At 40.5% G+C, this 17,231-nt stretch overlaps 1 protein-coding gene across 7 annotated transcripts in view; it reads left to right on the top strand.

Moving 5' to 3' along the window:
- The window catches only part of LRRFIP2 (LRR binding FLII interacting protein 2), a 106,030-nt gene that overhangs the window by 47,344 nt on the left and 41,455 nt on the right, over positions 1-17,231 (top strand). The window contains exons 6-14 of one of the 7 annotated variants that reach the window (XM_047099953.1): positions 1,710-1,751; positions 3,193-3,258; positions 4,822-4,896; positions 6,440-6,487; positions 6,569-6,613; positions 7,437-7,484; positions 7,930-7,986; positions 11,132-11,200; positions 13,413-13,502. The exons of the other annotated variants lie outside the window; for them this stretch is intronic. Coding sequence (XP_046955909.1) covers positions 1,710-1,751; positions 3,193-3,258; positions 4,822-4,896; positions 6,440-6,487; positions 6,569-6,613; positions 7,437-7,484; positions 7,930-7,986; positions 11,132-11,200; positions 13,413-13,502 — 540 coding nt within the window. The remainder of the gene's footprint in view (positions 1-1,709; positions 1,752-3,192; positions 3,259-4,821; positions 4,897-6,439; positions 6,488-6,568; positions 6,614-7,436; positions 7,485-7,929; positions 7,987-11,131; positions 11,201-13,412; positions 13,503-17,231) is intronic. 7 annotated transcript variants of the gene reach the window in all.

Raw genomic sequence — 17,231 nt, 5'->3', positions numbered from 1 at the left:
TGCATTCACTGCTGACTTGGAGAGTTTTGTGGGCTTGAGTAATAGGTGTATGTTCTAATGGAAATTGTCACTTGCTGAACTTTGTTTCCACAACTTGTTTGCTGTATTTCTTTTAATTTTATTTCAAATGAAGACTTTCAGGTAACTGTCTGTGAGGAAAAAAAATTTTTTAATAGACCATAATAGCATTTTGGAAATGTTTTAGCTAGAGTCCTTTAATGTCTTCAGTTCTCTCCGCTTTGATGAATCATTTGTTTTTAAACAACATAAATGCCATTTGGCAGGTACCGGGGGATTCTTTTCATTTACCCAGTTGTTTTAGTAGCAGTTGGAGTGCCAACTTTCGGATATCTTACCAGTTAGATTCAACAGTTTTTTAAAAAGAAACAGCTGAACTCTGCATTACATTGTGGGAAAGGAAAATCGAAATAGGTCAATTTCAATTCAACTTGTTAAATCCTGTTTAAATCCTATGCCTCTGTAAAATGCCATTGGTGCTCCAGAGAGGATCAGAGAACAGAAGACATGACTGTTTTCTTCAGTGAACTTATCTGGTTGGGAGGGTGGAATAGTTTATATGCAAGAATGTGTGGCTTGAGTGATACGTACTTTAGTGATGGTTTAAACAAAAAAGATACTTTGTTGACTGAGAAAAGACCTAAGTGAAATTTCTATAGAGAAGGAACTTTACTTTCCGGGAAATGTCACTCACCATACAGAGACATTTTATCATTGCACATAATTTACCAAATGCACACCTTTAGGCATTTAAAAAAATTTTAGATAAACAGATTTTTTTTTTTTGCATATGTAATAACACTCTTTATTTCTTGCCTCTTCTGGGTAAGATTGCTTAAAAGGTATAAGCTAGAATGCTTAAAAAACAAAATTAGGAAACCAGAAATCTCAGTAGTTACTATTTTATTGAGTTTCTTGGATTTGAAATGTACTGTTACGCCTATTATCTTATTTTCTTAGAGACTGTACATGAAGTGTGGTTTTTCTGGTCTTAACCTAAGTTTTCTGTATTTTTCCTTTATTTATGTTTTTAACGTATGTATGTGTACTGTGCATTCCGCACTTTGCTCGGACTAAGTTTCCAGTTTTGTCCAGTGTTTTCAGTTTTTAGTTTAGTCGAGAAAGGCAGTTTTTCACCTGTTTGTCCACAGGCAGCTCCAAGGGAACTTCCTACACTTTGACGCTGCATTTGTTTTTTTGTAAGCCTGATTATATTACATGCTCTCGCTGCGTTATTCATGCCTTGCTTTTGTCACGTTTTAAACAATGGGAAATGATGGTAATGGTCACAACAATAAAAAGTAAAACCTCTTTTAACTTCAGAATGCTTAATTCCTGCATTTAAAGGCTTCCTTGGGATGCTTCATGCTCTAGTGTACTGAGATCGAATCGTCTCACCATTACCGATGATGAATTCTGTGTCTGAAAGAGAACATGTGGTTTTACATGTACATACAGTTTAGCAATAACTTACACTAGGAAAGTGTGGGTGAGGGGAAGAATATTTTTTAATCCACATGTAACCTTTGCGTATAATTTGGGGCTTTTAATAGTGCTGGATCTTTTTTAAATTAAGTTTTTATTTAAATTCCTGTTAGTTTGGATTTTTAATCTTTGCAAATGTTGCTTTTTCCTCTTTATATTTCTGATTCTGGAACTACAACCAACTTTCACCTTTCTTTGAAACCCAGTATGATGCTCTCAAGGATAGATCATCAAGACTTTCATCATTAGTATGTAGTGCATGATTTTGTGTTAAATGTAGAGTTTTACTTTATAAATGCTTAATGATGCTAATCATAGATTATGACTAACTTTCACAGGTTTGTTCTTATGTTTTGGGGAAAGAATATGGCCAAGAATACAATCGTGGCATAATTTAATATTTGAATCGTTTTTCTTTTAGAATTTCAGGATCAGATAAAAATTATTTACTTCCCTATTTAGGACTAAGATTGGTAGTCACTTCTTTTTTTAGAGTGATAAACCACCCAGCTGACACATGTGCATTGCCCGGAAGACATGTTTCTGGCAGTGTTTGATACTCACTGAACTATAGACCCTGCTGTGTTTCACGTTTATGTGTCCCAACCCAGCGGGTGTGAGGTTACTAAACAGGAAACAGCCAGCAGTGAGAGATGATGCCTGAAACATCAGTTATGTTCGCTTATATTTGCTTGATTTGGTTCGTTTTTTTATGTGTGTCATCTTAGCCAAGGAAGTTTAGTTATAGCATGTTTTCCTTGGGTTATGTCAGTAGATTGCCTGAGTTTCTAGATTGTATAGTCATCTCTTAAAACGTTCAGGGTAACGTATACATGGAAGGTTATGCGTATTCAAAAAAGGAAAGCGAGCGGACAGATTCAGGATGGAGCTGTGTGTGTGTGTGTGTCAGATGGTTGGCCTGGAGCAGACTAGTGACAGCTAGGACGCTTCTGCCCGCACCTCCTCATTTCACGTGAGCCGGGCATAGCTGTGCTGGGTTTCTTGTCTCCCCATTGACCCGTGTAGTAGTATTTCTGTCCTTTATTCCCTCGTATACACTTGGCTCTGCACTCCTGGGAGAAGTTATGTATTGAGACAGTCTGTCTTCCTAGGACCTGCGTGTAAGGCCGTTGTCTGGTAATGCTCTTGCTACAAGGCACAATCCATACCATGTTGGCTGTTTTCTTCCTGAGCAGCGCGTGCTGTGGGACGACTAACTTGGGTCAAGGGTGCATTCTTGGGCAAAGCAATGTCCTGTTATTTCTCTCTTGTTTTGGTTGATCCCAAAGGATTGCCCTTTGGCTTTTAGCTGAGGACAACCTAGAAGGAGGTGGACCCTCTTGTCACCCATGTCTTTATGAAGAAGATAGAAGGACTCAAATAAAGGGTGGGGAGAACATCCCCACAGATCCCCTGCCTGGCTCTGAGTCATAATTGCATCTTTTTTAGCTGGTTGCACATGGAGCTGATGGCACGGGGAGTGGGAGAGTGCAGATGTGTAGAGGTGCTGGAGATCTTAGCTAGTCAAGGGCAGTGAATCATTTACTAACAGCTGGGAAGTAGATTGCATGGGGACTACTCTGTATCTCATGCATCTTTCTGTGTCTAATTTTAAAACAGATTTTGTGAAGTGATTGTTAAAACTTCACTGTATGATCATTAAAGTTAACTTCCAATGTTTGTTTCCAGAATCATTCTTACAGTCACTCTTACGGAATGAAGAAGAGGTCTTCTGGTTCTCGTAAAGACCCACTGGTTAGTTGTGTTCTTTCTCATGTCCCACTATCTTGTGCTGCTGTAAAATTCACGGATTACTTTTAGGGAACTTGAGAATTATGATTGCAATTTTGGTGTGCCTTAGGCGTTATTGCAATCTGATACCATACTGAAACATGATTCTTCAGAATCTTATTTAAAAGTAATTTTGTTTTCACTTACAGGATTTACTATCAAGTTAATACAAGAAGTTCCTTACCCACCTGTTTTCATTTATGAACTGTCTTTTGGCATATACTTCAAGAATACGTTTAGTGAGATTTTTATCCTTGTTTTAGAAATTTGAATTGATTTAGTTGTGGTAGTATCGCCGATGCCAAACTCACAAATAGGTTTCATTCTGAGAGTTTGTAGGTTAAATTTTGGGAACGTGGAATGAGTTTTCTGGTAGAAACAATGAAGTTTGTGTTAGCAGGGTTCCCGTGCTGTCTTGCAGAAAGCTCTTTAACCTATAATGCCGCGAAGCCACAGGACCAACGACAGTGCTCCATTCCAGCCACTTCCAGCCACTTTGCTAGAAAAAGCGTGTCCGGAATGCCCGTTTGGGGTGTGAGGAACACCTCTCCCTGTTAGGCTGCCACAGTACTGGCAGGAAAATCAGTCCCAAGCTCCCCTGCTAACTAGTTCTGTGGACAGGGCTCTGATATTTGGTGGGGTGAGAGAGGGTCGGTGGGCTTTGGCACAGAGGAGAGAGGAGAGAATGTGATGGAGAGGACATTTGTGAGAGGTGGGGGCTGAAGCATCGGGAGCTCTGGGGAGAGGTGAGTCCTGGTGCCTTGTTGCGGGCGTGGCACAGGGAGGCAAGGCCTGGAGTGGCAGGGGGGCGGTGGGAGGAGGGGTGCCCCCGACTGCAGGGGGATTCGGTCAGGGATTGCTTACATTTCTTCAACTTCTAGCAAAGAAGATGGCTGGATAAATTAGAAAGGGAGTTTTGTAGATGATTTTCTCTATGTCAAGCAACCGCAGTCTGTAAAATGGGTTATTTTGTGCAGTGTATTGAAAATGAACTTGCCATGGAGGTTTTAGGCCAAACCTGTTCAGTAAACACGTGCACTCCATCTTTGGTAACGTAATTTGATCAGTTCATTTTGACAAATAATGGGATTAGGAGAAGTTTGGAAAGAAAAAAGACTTGAATATTTTCTGTGACCTTGCCAAATGGAATTATAATTGGTAATTACTAAATGGTAATTATAATGGTAATTATAAATGGCAGTTACTCAGTTGTCCAGGATTTTTCAAGGATGTTACTAAATGTGACATGAGAATCAATCACTTATTATTTCTGTTTCATTTTGACTGAGGGTTTATGCTCATGTTTTTAAAGTAAAAAAGTTAGTAGTGACTTGGTTTGAAAACAGTTAACCTTTAGTATTGGTCTTTTTTTGGAGACTTGATAATTATTATTGTAACTTTTACTTAATGCAATTCAGTGCTTTAAAGTCATTGTTTTGGAGGAGAGGGCTTTGGCAGTATCGGAGTCTGCCTTTGTGCATTGGTAACATTTAAGCTAAGAAAAGTGTTTAATTTTACTTTCTGCAGAGTGGCCTCTACTTTGACCAGAGAAACTATAGCAGTCTCAGACATAGCAAACCCACCTCTGCCTACTACACTCGGGTTTGTCTCAAGCTTTTTGGCTCTGTGTGTTTTATTGTCCAACTTTAACACATTTCTAACCCTCGATTTTGCCTTTTGACTAGTTAGAACTAATCTGTGAACGGCTGTGTGTCCCCTGGTTTGTGGTAACTGAATTCATATAGTCTGTGTGAGTGTGTCTTCACACACTGGGAGCTATTGAATCACCGTTGTTGTAAGTGAGTACCATTTTCTTCCAGTTTTTTAAAGTGAAAAAACTTAACATATAAAAAAGTTCAAAGAATTGTATAGTGACCATCCATGTGCCTACTACTTAGAGTCTACAATCAATATTTTGCTGTTTCCTTTATCATATTATTGTCTGCTGTCTGTCCATCCGTTGATCCATCTTTTTCCGGGGGGGGGGGTGTATTTCAGAATAACTCGTAGGCATCAGTACACATCATGGTGGATGTCTTTCTAATAAAAGCTTACATGTAAAGATTTAAACTGTAAATGGGATGAGAAGAATATAATTATTTGTTTAATGTTAGAACTCTTATTTTTTTCAAGGCATTTGGCACATCAATAAATTTAAAAAACATTCAATACATGGTGCATAGTACATTTAAAATAATTCACTTGTCAAAGCCTGCACACACAGCTTACTCTTATTTGCCCTGTCTGATGGGCTTGGGAAAAGGAACTGAAAATTATATTTTCAAATGACGTCAGAAAAACAAAGATTTAATTCCATTTGAGAGTGCTGTGCCTTGTCGGTGCTTGGGCTTTGTTGTGACCACTACAGTTTATCTGATTAAACTAAGGCACTTGGTCCATGGCTTGTTTTGAAAGACTGGGTTTCTCGTCCATTTGGAAAACAGTGTTTATAGTGATGGCTTGGAGCTCATTTACCTGGTTCCTCAGCAGTCAGGCTAAGCCCATCGGGAGTCTGCTGTGAGATCACAGAATGTCCCAGGAACTACTGGCGACCTGCGTGTGGCCACCGTCCTCCACGGACCCTGTGCCCTGACCCCCTTTCCTGGAGTGTTTTCTTGGGCTGCCACACTACCTCCTGACGTTACTGTTGAAAGCCCAGTAGGACTTAAACCCATTTATGGAAAACCATCCCAGGTGTTTTTGTTACTTATCCCTTAAGATGGGCACTCAAAGATTTTTTTTTAACATTTATTCGTTTTTGAGAGGAGAGAGAGAGTGGGAGAGCAAGAGAGCACAAGCAGGGGCGGGGCAGAGAGAGAGGGAGACGCAGAATCCGAAGCAGGCTCCAGGCTCCGAGCCCAAAGTGCAGAGCCCGATGCGGGGCTCGAACTGGTGAACCGTGAGATCATGCCCTGAGCCGGCCGAAGTCAGAGGCTCAACCGAGTGAGCCCCCCGGGCGCCCTCAAAAAGATTTCTAATGACTAATTTTTTTTCACTTGTGTGTTACTTAACTGCCTTAAGCACTCAGGAATTGCTAATAAATTATGCGGTATAGAATAAACGCGGCTTCTGCTTTGTGTTGGAGAGACCAGTTCTTTTGTTTTGCTAAGTTACCTTGTTCTGTTTTGCTTTTGTTTCTTAACAGTCTTCTTCCCTGTGTAGTGACCCTCTGGCGACCTCAAGGAGTAACAGGGTTAGTACTTTGTGAGAAGTGTGTTGCCTTCATCGCTACCAGTTGCTTTTCTTTGGGTGAGATCGTGCACTTTTTTCATAGGCCTCCTCCACTGCAGATTCTGGTCTGCTGAGAAGTACCAGTCTGGTTCGTATTGCTCTCTTCCAGTGTGTGTACTCCCGGGGAGCCCCTGTCATGGCGCTCACTCTGGCTTGACAGCTTTCCTCCACAACAGTCGGGGACACATGGCTTTGATGCTGTGTGTCCTCAGGATGTGCTGCCTGTGCTTAACTTGCAAAACAAAACTTTATGGTAGTAAAAAGGCCCCTGTTTTCCAGATACGGCTGGCTGCTGGTAGGCCCTTGCTTAGGATTGGTTCCTGTAGAGAAGGCCGACCTGCATGGGCCCCACTTCACTTGTGTACTTTTGTGACATGGCTGCCCGTGCACAGCGGCCATGTCTTTCTTTGGGACAGCTGTGGCCTTGGCCACATTAATACCAGGCTCTAATAAAGCAAGCTGACTAGAAAGCGGAAGCCATAGCTCTGTGAAACGTGCGACTTGTGAGCCGGTTGCTTTCGAGCTGTCGCTTGCTTGCTGGGGCCTGTTCTCGTAGACCGGCCCCTTAGGGCTCTGTAGTTTCGTTTTATGGTGCCGGTGGGCGAAATGCTTTCTGTCCCTCGCTTTCCTTTTCTGCTCAGAGAATAAATTCATAAGTGTTCCTTCTCCTAGCTTCGTAACACAATGATGGGAGGAAATACTGTAACTAAAGGTGCTATTTAAACGAAGCGTGAGCTTGAAGTTTTAATGGGATCGATGTTTAGGGCTTCACGCATATCAGTGGGTGTTCTCACCTGAGATACCACTCTTTGACGCCTTTTTGGAACTGAGTACTGCAAAGACGTTGTGACATTTTCCAAACAACTTAGATGCTGAATCAATAGACAAATGGCATTTTCTCTGTTCTGTAGGTGTCATTGTATGACGGTGGATTATATAACCCTTATGGGTCTCGAACTGTAAGTCCAACCGGAGGGAGGTGGTGAAGAGGGTGATGTGCAGGTGGGCACAGTTCCCTTACAAAGGAAAAGTCATTTCATCTGACCTGCGGTTGCTCTGTAAGCAGCGACCCATGAGCTAGCCAGTTGTGGCTCTCACCCAAGCTGTGAGCAAGTGCCTGCCGGAAATCATGGCTCAAAGTCTGAAGGGAACATAGGCAGAGGAACCTCTTTTCCTGCTCACTAGTCCCGCAGAAAGAGGATGAGGGCAGTGCTCCTCCGGGCATCCCCTTCCCCTTCTCAGCCTCCTGCCGAGCGATGCTGGGTCTGAAGGGTTGTGGGGGAGGTAGGGTTCCAGACCAGGGAGTAGCCAGCAGCCACTTAGGGTCCAGGGCCCTTAATGTATTCCCAGCAGGAAAGGGAGCTGGCCATTATTGTAAAACCTTTCTTCTTGGAAACTTTATAGCCATCCGAATACAGTTCCTACTCCTCAAGAACGAGTTCGGCCCGAAGCAGTCCTGTGGTGAGCTGTCTGGTCTCTTTGCATGCTTTGTAGACACTTGGGGTTGTTGAATTAACCTGTACTTACGGTTCAGAAGACTGAGGATGTGTGTTTCACTCTCGTGCGTGGATTATCATTGGCCGTCAGAGCACAAACTCAGGTGTACTAATTTGTCCTAATTGGTGGTTTCTGTATGAATGTGGCTTTGTACATAATTTCTTAAATGAGTCTGGAACCAATGCCATTAAAAGTTTAAAAAATGTTGTACTGTCATTTATGTGAACTTCTTGTCTTTTTAGTGGTGATAATTCAAAAGATGGGTTGATCATCCTGAATTTCTCCCCTCCCTCTGTTTCTGCTTCCTGCGTTGAGCCATTTCACTTGCCTGCCAGCACTTCAGGGATCAGTGTTGTGAAAGGAGAAGTAGTAACAAGCCAGCTTCTAAAAATTGTTACATAAAAGACAAAACTGGGACAGTTCTAATCACCTAATCTTTCTGGAATATTAAAACATTTTTTATTTTATTAAAAAAAATTTTTTTTAATCTTTATTTTTGAGAGAGAGAGAGAGAGAGAGCAAGTCAGGGAGGAACAGAGAGAGGCAGACACAGAATCCAAAGCAGGCTCCAGGCTACGAGCTGTCATCACAGAGCCCGACACGGGGCTCGAACTCACAAACTGTGAGATCGTGAAGTCGGACGCTTAACTGACTGAGCCACCCAGGCGCCCCAAAACATTTTTTAAACATTTTTTAAAGTTATAAAAGTGGTATTAGCTTAAGGAAAGTACAAATTAAAAATCCCTTGACGCTTTCCCCCATTTCTCTTCCCCCAAATGCAGGCTCTGTCCTCGTATATCCTTTCAGAGATACGTTATGCATGCATGAGTGTCCTTTATTTGACCAGTATGTATATGTATACAGATTGTGCCTCAGCTTGTTTTCTTTACTTAAAGTCTCTTTTTTGTATCCATACATAGAGATTTATTTCATTCTTTTTTTGATATTTAAAATATTTTTTGGAAATGTTAATTTTTCAAGACAGAGAGCAAGAGTGCATCGTGTGTGAGCACAAGCAGGGGAGGGGCAGAGAGAAGGAGAGAGAGAGAGAATCCTAAGCAGGCTCTGTGTCAGTCCAGTGCAGGGCTCAGACTCACAAACTGTGAGATCATGACCTGAGCTGACATCAAGAGTTGTATGCCCACCCTGCTGAGCCACCCAGGCACCCTTGACATTTAAAAGATTTTTAAAAAGTAAACTATGTTCCTTTTTCTACTGAATGCTTTTTGGAGATAGTTTTTTTTTTTGTCAGCACTTTCCTTTTTAATGGCAATCTATCATTTCATTAGTGCATGAATTGTGCATTTCTTTTTGAGGATTTCTTGGATATATTTTATGTTTTGGTACGGGTACTGCTTTTCTTTTTTGTTTTTAAATTGAAGTATGGTTGGCGTCCAGTGTTACATTACTTTCAGGTTTGCAACACAGTCATTGGACAAGGCTATACATTCTGTGTTTGCCACAATGCATCTGTCACTGTTCAACACTGTTACAGTTCCATTGTCTGTATTCTCTATGCTCTAGCTTTTATCCTTGTGATTTAGTCATCACATAACTGGAAGTTTGTATTTCCCACTCCCCTACCCATGGACATTTAGGGTTGCCAGAGTTTGGTTACTAAACACTCGCATAGTGGACTTTCTTACACAAGTCTATTTTTGTGTACATATGAGTAGATCTCATGCCAGGTAAATTGCTTATCCTAACATGATGGGGGTCAAAGAGTATATACATTAAAATTATGATGTACGTTGCCGTATTGCCCACCAAGAAGACCATACTAATTTACTTTTCCAGTGGCAAAGGATGACTTTAAGAACTACCTTGTTATTCTTGACAATGTCAAAATTGGAGAAGTTACTTTTTAAAAAAAAAAATGTTTATTTTTGAGAGAGAGAAAGAGAACACGCAAGCACACGAGTAGGGGAGGGACAGAGAGAGAGGGCGTCAGAGGATCCTAAGCAGGCTCTGTGCTGACAACAGAGAGCCCAGTGTGGGGCTTGAACTCACGAACCATGAGATCATGACCTGAGCCAAAGTCGGATGCTTAACTGACTGAGCCACCCAGGCGTGCTGGAGAAATTTTTAAAGCAGTTTCTTAACGTTCGATACAGATTGTTTTTGTGGAATGGAGTAAGTGGACTACATAGGTTTTCTTTTATGTATGTGTTTGACTCTGTTCTCCTGCCATTTCCAAGTGGCACTTCTCAAGAATTCTGCTCCTTTACTTAACAAAAATGTGCACAGGAATGTTTAAGGAGATAAAGGTTTTTTGATATAAGTGGGGAGTTTACTTTTACCTTACTCCATAATAAAATTCCACTTGGCAATTCTTGGGCCTGGTAGCATTTTTAATGTACCAATGTAATGACCCCTTGCAAACAAAATTACGGTAATGTATTTTCAGTCAAGCATAGAATCTTGTCCTTGTGTGCTAGCTACATGCTATTTCATTTGGACGTTGGGTTCAGAGTTATTATCTTAGTGATGCCAGAATGGTTCCTCAGTGATGTCAGAATGGAGGTAACCTTCACCTGTGGAAGAGGAGTCTTCTAGGGCTGGTGAAATAGGAAGAAAACTATAGGGTGATGATAGAAATAGCTCCACTCATTGCATAGGAATGAATAAAGGAAACTAAGAATCATCATTTCAGTGTCCTTGCTGGTAGGCAATTCTTTGACTTACATTATTTCCCCAGAAGATACTCGTATATTTTCTCTCCCAAACTGAAACGTCAAGTACGCTTACTGACCCCGGACGGGATCCCAAGGGGCCTGGGGGTTTAAAAAGCATGAAACCCTGGCTGCTTTTGGTTGGTCTGTTTATACCCCAGCCCCTCACTCCTGTCCTCTTTTCTTCTGTAACTTAAATAAAAGATAAAGTAGCCTTTTATTCTGTGTGCTCTTTGGAAACGTCTGTTGGTTTTTAGGGATAGTTTATTACACCTTGAAGTCCCTTTTCTGTCTGATGGTGCATGATACATGGTGCCAATTAGATGCTCACGTATTGCATTTGCATGCTTCTCGAAACCTTACCTAACGTGCTTACGGTCAGGTGAGACCTGGAGTGAAATCGCCTCGTTTTCATTATCTGCTTTTACCGTCCATAGTTTACCGACGATGGCAGTGCAAGCGTTGGGTCTTCTGGTCGCGCCAGTCACGGGCGAAGGGACAGTGTGGTGAGCGTGGTTTGCATGCAAACACATACAATGAGTTTTAAACTTGCACCAGTGTGTGATCACGTGAAATCTATCGGGAAGTGAGATTTGCATTTGGCAAAATGAGCATTTTCCTCAGATTTCGCTTATATGAATAATTTGCCTTCAGAAATGTGTTCCCGCGACTGCGTATTCTCTGGGGGCTGTGGAAACTTTCATTAGTAACTTGCCTGCTCACACCCCTAACGTGCTAGTCTTTGCGTATTTGAAAGTTTTTCACTTTCTATACTTTGTTGCTATTTCATTCACATGCATTTATGTGCACAGTTCACCACAGACAAGTTTCTCAAGCAAAATTAATGCTCCGCTCTGTGTAAAACTCGTAACTGTGGATCACAAATCATGTTGCCATCAGTTGCTTTCTTCGCTGTGTATTTAAGATGTATTGTTTATTGTTTACATATCTTTTAAGACCTGTGAGCTTTTTAAGAGTTGTTGATGGCAAAACTTAAAAATTCTGGTCTTAGAATTCAACTAGCTTAATAATTGTAGAGGCAACAAATAGCTGGGTTAGACTACAAATTACATAATTTCAGATTATTCTTTTTGATGAGGCTGGAAGTTTTACAGAGAGCTGATGGCATTTTTGCTACATATAAGAATTGATTTGAAAGTTACATTGGTAAGGATGGTATGTCAGCTTCGAGCTAGAAAAAAGAACCGTGTTTTGCGAAAGATTGTAATAGATGTGAAGTTTTCTTAGAGAAGAGGAACACCAAATGTTTGTGAGATTTATTGCCAAGAATGCAGTGATCTAATGAAGGCAGTTGTGGTCCATTGGCGAGCCCGCTAGAGCTCATACTCATAGCTGAAGGAGAAAAAACAAGCCAGGCCACCTGAAAGCCCCTGGGAGAGCGATGGCATTGAAAGGGCAGGGACTTTAAGGTCACGATGCCTGGCTTTGAGCCACTTCCACAACCTCTTAGTTGTGTTAATTGCAGTTTATTTGCGGTGGGGATGTTAGTGACTGTCTTTGTAGGAGGGCTTAATATATGCATTAAATGAATTAGTATGTGGAAAATACCTACCGCAATTTGGAGACGGTAGGAACCGGTAAGATATTAGGTATGTGTCAATCTAAGTTGTATTACTATTAGTGTGAATAAAAATACTGTTGCTTGACTGCAGTTGCCCTTAGCAAAACTTCACATTGTGAGCCTTTTTTGTCTCTGTGGTTGGACTTCCAAATTCCATTCCTGGATGGGAAGAGTTTTTAAGCAAGGCAGTCAGACAGAGCTGAGGTAAGGAAAGCTGATGAGTGAGGTAAAAAATACTCCTTTATTAATTCACCAAATGTTTAGGGAGTAAAGTGCTGGCGGGCCAGACAGACCGGGTTTCTGACCTCCTAGAGCTTATATCCTTGTGAAAGAAATAGAAGATAAGTAAGCAAAGGAAGATAAAAAGAAAGTAACCCCGGGAACTGTGAAGAGAAAAGCAGGGACAGGACAGGGAACGTGAAGGGACGCGTGTGTGTGTGCAAGTCCCTTTGGACGGGGTGGTCAGAGAAGGCTTCCCCAAGGAAAGTGACCTTTGAGCTGAGACATTCCTCCTCGTAATGGGAGGAACCAGCTGCCCGAAGAGCTGGGAGCAGAGCTCTGTAGGCCAGTGACGAAGTCTCAGGTGGGACAAGACGCAGTGTTTGGGGAACCCAGAAAGAGGCCAGTGTAGTTCTGTCATTATTTTGTCCCACGGTTCCTGGTCTTGAGGAATGTGAGAAGGAGGGAAGTGTAGAAATGGGGTGAAAGTGCAGTAGATACCCTGCAAATAGTTCCGCATCGAGCATACAGGTGCTTAACAGAGTTGATACTGTGACGAACTGTAAATTTGAAATAGGGTAGAGGTTTTAGGGAAATACTGTTCTAGGGACCCTCCCAGTGAGGATGATGTATGTGCCACACACGCTACCTTTGCTGGCCCTCGGGCAGTAAGTGATCTCTGTAGTGTCGAACTCTGGTGAAGGTGAATAAAAGCGTGTTTCAGGCAGCTGTGATTTCGTTCAGGAACGCTTTACATTTCTTTCCTACTTCTTTGAGGATGTTAATTGCATCCGTTTCCTCATTTCATGATATGTTACCAAGCACCTAAAAAAGTTGTCCACTCATATGCCAATGTTCTTACCTTTTCTGCTCTCTTTTCTTAACCTTTAAAGCCTCTCATTTTTTCTGATTGAAAGGTTTCTGCCGCCGATTATTTTAGTCGCTCCAATCGTAGGGGGAGCGTGGTCTCTGAGGTGGATGACGTCATTATCCCAGATGTGACCCGCGTGAGTGTATTGCATGCAGTGGTTGTGGTGTCTCGGTCTTGCGACTAACGGCTCACACATTAGCTGTTTGAAAGTTAGGAACTTAATTGTAGCATAAAATAGCTATTTGTTTTGGAATGTGTATATTGATATGCTCTGATTAAAAAAAAAAAACAAAAACTTTTCTGTGAAAAATTTCCCCCGCGGAACTTACCAGCAGTTTCCACAATTACCAGTAATTCGCCAATTTTACTTTATTGCCCCCTTTCCTTCCTTTTTTTCCCCTGAACTATTTAAAAACAAATCCATGTCATTTAGTTCAGTATGCATCTCTAATTGAGAATTTCTTGTTGGTTTTTTTTTTAATGTTTATTTATTTTTGAGAGAGAGAGAGAGAGAGAGAGAGAAAGAGTGGGGCAGGGGCAGAGAGAAAGAGAGGGAGAGAGAGAGAGAGAAAGAGAGAGAGAGAGAGAGAGAATCCCAAGCAGGCTCTACACGGTCAGGGCAGAATTCAGTGAGGTGTTCGATCTCACAAACCGGGAGATCATGACCTGAGCCAAAATCAAGAATTGGATGCTTAACCAACTGAGCCACCCAGGCACCCCTGAGAATTTCTTTTTCATATTCACTCTACTGTTATCATACCTAATAAAATAAATAATTCCTTGGGGTGCCTGGGTGGCTCAGTCGTCTGAGCGTTTGATTTTGGCTCAGGTCATGACCACATGGTTCATGAGTTCAGGCCTTGCATTGGGCTCACTGCTGCCCGTGCAGAGCCTGCTTTGGAGCCTGTGTCCTCCTCTGTCTCTGCCCCTTCCCCGCTCACGTGTGCGCGGGCTCGCTCTCTGTCTCAAAAATAAATAAACATTAAAAAATAATAATTCCTTAAAACCATCTAATACCTAGCCCATATTTAGATATTCCTAATCAGTCTTAAAAGTTTTCTTTTTATTTTGGTGAATCTATGTAGTACTGGGTAGACTTTGAAGGTTGAACAATAGAACGTATTAGTTAGCAAAGTATCGCTAACATGTGGTTACTCAGAGGAATCTGAATAGATTTTAAACATTTGGACCATGGCATTGTTTTGAAGAAATGCTTATCCTTTGCTTTCACATTCATGGGGAAGTGAACTTAGGAAAGATTGTCCAATAGAGATGCCTCGAAGCATTTGTCTTAATGAAGGAACCCCAAACAGCATATACTCCCTGACGGATCTAACAACCTGATTTTCTCTTTGACACCTTCCCTCCCTTGCTGGCATTAGTGTTGTTTTGCACATAGACCGGTGCTGTTCTGATTTTCAAGCCCTTTGAAGCAGATGAGAGGTAGTATTTCTAAACCAAAAAGTTAGTTTTTAAATGAAGAGATATTGATTTACATTTAGAATGTTACTGATTGTATTTATTTGTATTTGATAAACCTTTATTTATTTTCAGAGAGAGGGAAAGGGAGAGGGGCAGAGAGAGAGGGAGAGAGAGAATCCCAAGCAGGCAAAGAGCCTGTCAGCAAGGAGTCCAACATGGGTCTCGATCCCACTAACACAGGATCTTGACCTAAGCTGAAATCAAGAGTCAGATGTTTAACCGACTGAGCTACCCAGGCACCCCACTGATTGTATTTAAATAGCTGTTTCTGAATGACTTTAATCCTTGTAGTCCTTAAGTATTCCAGATCGTTGGGCCTCAAACCTGGCCTTAGAGCAATCCTGTCTTGCCCTCTGTCAGATCAAGCAAGGAATCTCAGCATGCGGAGTTGGAAAGCTGGCTGCCAAAAGTCTTTGCTCTGAAATATTGCTCATTTTATTAATTTGCTTAACAACTTGTCCTTTTTTTGTAGATACAAACAATTTAATGTGTACACCTTTTTTTCTTAAAAACTTGAATTCTGTTAGCCTCATATTTGTGGTGGTGGTTTTGTCCTCCTTACATGTATTTCTTGGCAATTTATCTTAGTAACTACACAGAAGTGAAAAGCTTGATAGTTTAAGAAAAAAATCTCTTCCTGCTTCTACTAATTTAATATAACTCTTTTCTTTTCCCAGATAGTTATTTTGGTTTATTTACATATTTTAAAACGAAAGTTATACATATTTAATGTGTATAACATGATTTGATAGAATAGCCTGTGTGTGTGTGTGTGTGTGTGTGTGTGTGTGTGTGTGTGTATAACCATTATACATGGTTATAGCACCCTCTTATTTTATAGTCTGTGAGCTAATGATTTTTATCTTTTTTTTCATTCTTGTTTAAGTACCTGTAATGATATCCTTAATTTTACCTCTTGATAAAACCTTAATGTGTTAACTAAAATTTAAATTAAAAAAAAAAAAGGTTTTACTCTGTAAAAAAACAAAAACCCTAAAATGCTTGCAATTCCTCTCTCTAGAGCAAAAATTTTCTCTAATATTATTTCTTGTAAAGGGGAACTATAATTCAGTTCATTGTGGATAAATGGGAAGTAGACTTGATATTGCTAAGATCCCCACCTTTAAAAGGTAAGCTGGGAAATCTGCACTTTTATGCGAAATATTCTGCTTTTAAGACACTGACAGTGAATTCGCAATTTTAAAAGACACTTTCTGGCTTCCCCACTGTGGACCAAATATATGTGTACAGTCTGCTCCATTTGTAACTTCTGAGCTGGGAGTGCTTGAAAAGGGTGCCAGGCCGTGATTTGGCAAGACTCTTAACACAGTGTTCATGACTGCTCTAGCCAATGGCCTTCTTCTCTTATCCTGTCGGTTAGGCTGGGGAGAAGAATGTAAACGTGCTAACTTTAGTTTTACTGATTATTAATAATTAGTGCATTTCTGAGTGGAGTCCAAAGCCATTTTTGCTTTATGAGATTATTAAAGTTAATTGCTCCCTTCCCTTCTGTAGTTGGGGAATCAGATCTTCAGTTTTCTGGGTTTTTTTTTTCTGTCAGAATTTTTATTAGTGTTATCATATCATATATAAAATTAGAAGTTAATAAATGATTAGACTAATGATTACATTAAACAAATACTATAAATACTTTGACTATAACTTTATAACATTAAAAAGTAAGTAGTTTATTCAAATGCCTTAATATAAATACCTTTAACTTCTGATCATACATATTACTGATACATTTGACCAAATGGTGGCTGCACGCTGAAAATTGTACACATCAGACATGAATAGCTCAGTCCTTTTAAGAAAATAATTGTAACAAGGTACCAGTCTTTATTTCTAAACAACTTTTAAATGACAGCATCAAAATGTATTTATAACTAAAATGCTCTGTTTCTATTCTATTCTAAAAAAATTCAGTTGTATTTTACCATTTTAGTCAGGTAAAATTATCTGTCAAACTAAGCAGCCTTATGTTTAAGTGGTTCAAAGGGCCTCTTAATCAGAGAATAAATATCAGAGAATAAATGCCTTTCTTTAAGAAGAAACAAGGAGTTTCAAAGATTTGACAAGATGTGTATTCTAAAATATTTCTCACATGTGTTAATTTCAACAAATATTCAAGGAGTTCAGATTTAAAGAGAAGTAATGTACAGTCTGTAATGTCAAGAGCAAAGCATTTTCAAGCATCCTGGCATAAATAGGGCGAAGGCTTTTATCGCTGAAATGTGGGAAAGATTATATTTAATTTTGTTTACTAGTTGATCATGGAAATTCTTCAAGAAAATGTTACTTAAAAATTTTTTTATTTATTTATTTGAGGGGGGTGGGCAGAGAGAGAGGGACAGAGAATCCCAAGCAGGCTTGAATTCAG

This window comes from Lynx rufus, unplaced genomic scaffold (assembly GCF_022079265.1).
Source record: "Lynx rufus isolate CCGP_SWC_20201006 ecotype Redwood Valley unplaced genomic scaffold, mLynRuf1.p SCAF_5, whole genome shotgun sequence".
Classification (NCBI taxonomy): domain Eukaryota; kingdom Metazoa; phylum Chordata; class Mammalia; order Carnivora; family Felidae; genus Lynx; species Lynx rufus.
The sequence above is the reverse complement of the archived record's forward strand: the minus strand, read 5'-3'. Positions and strand labels throughout refer to the sequence as shown.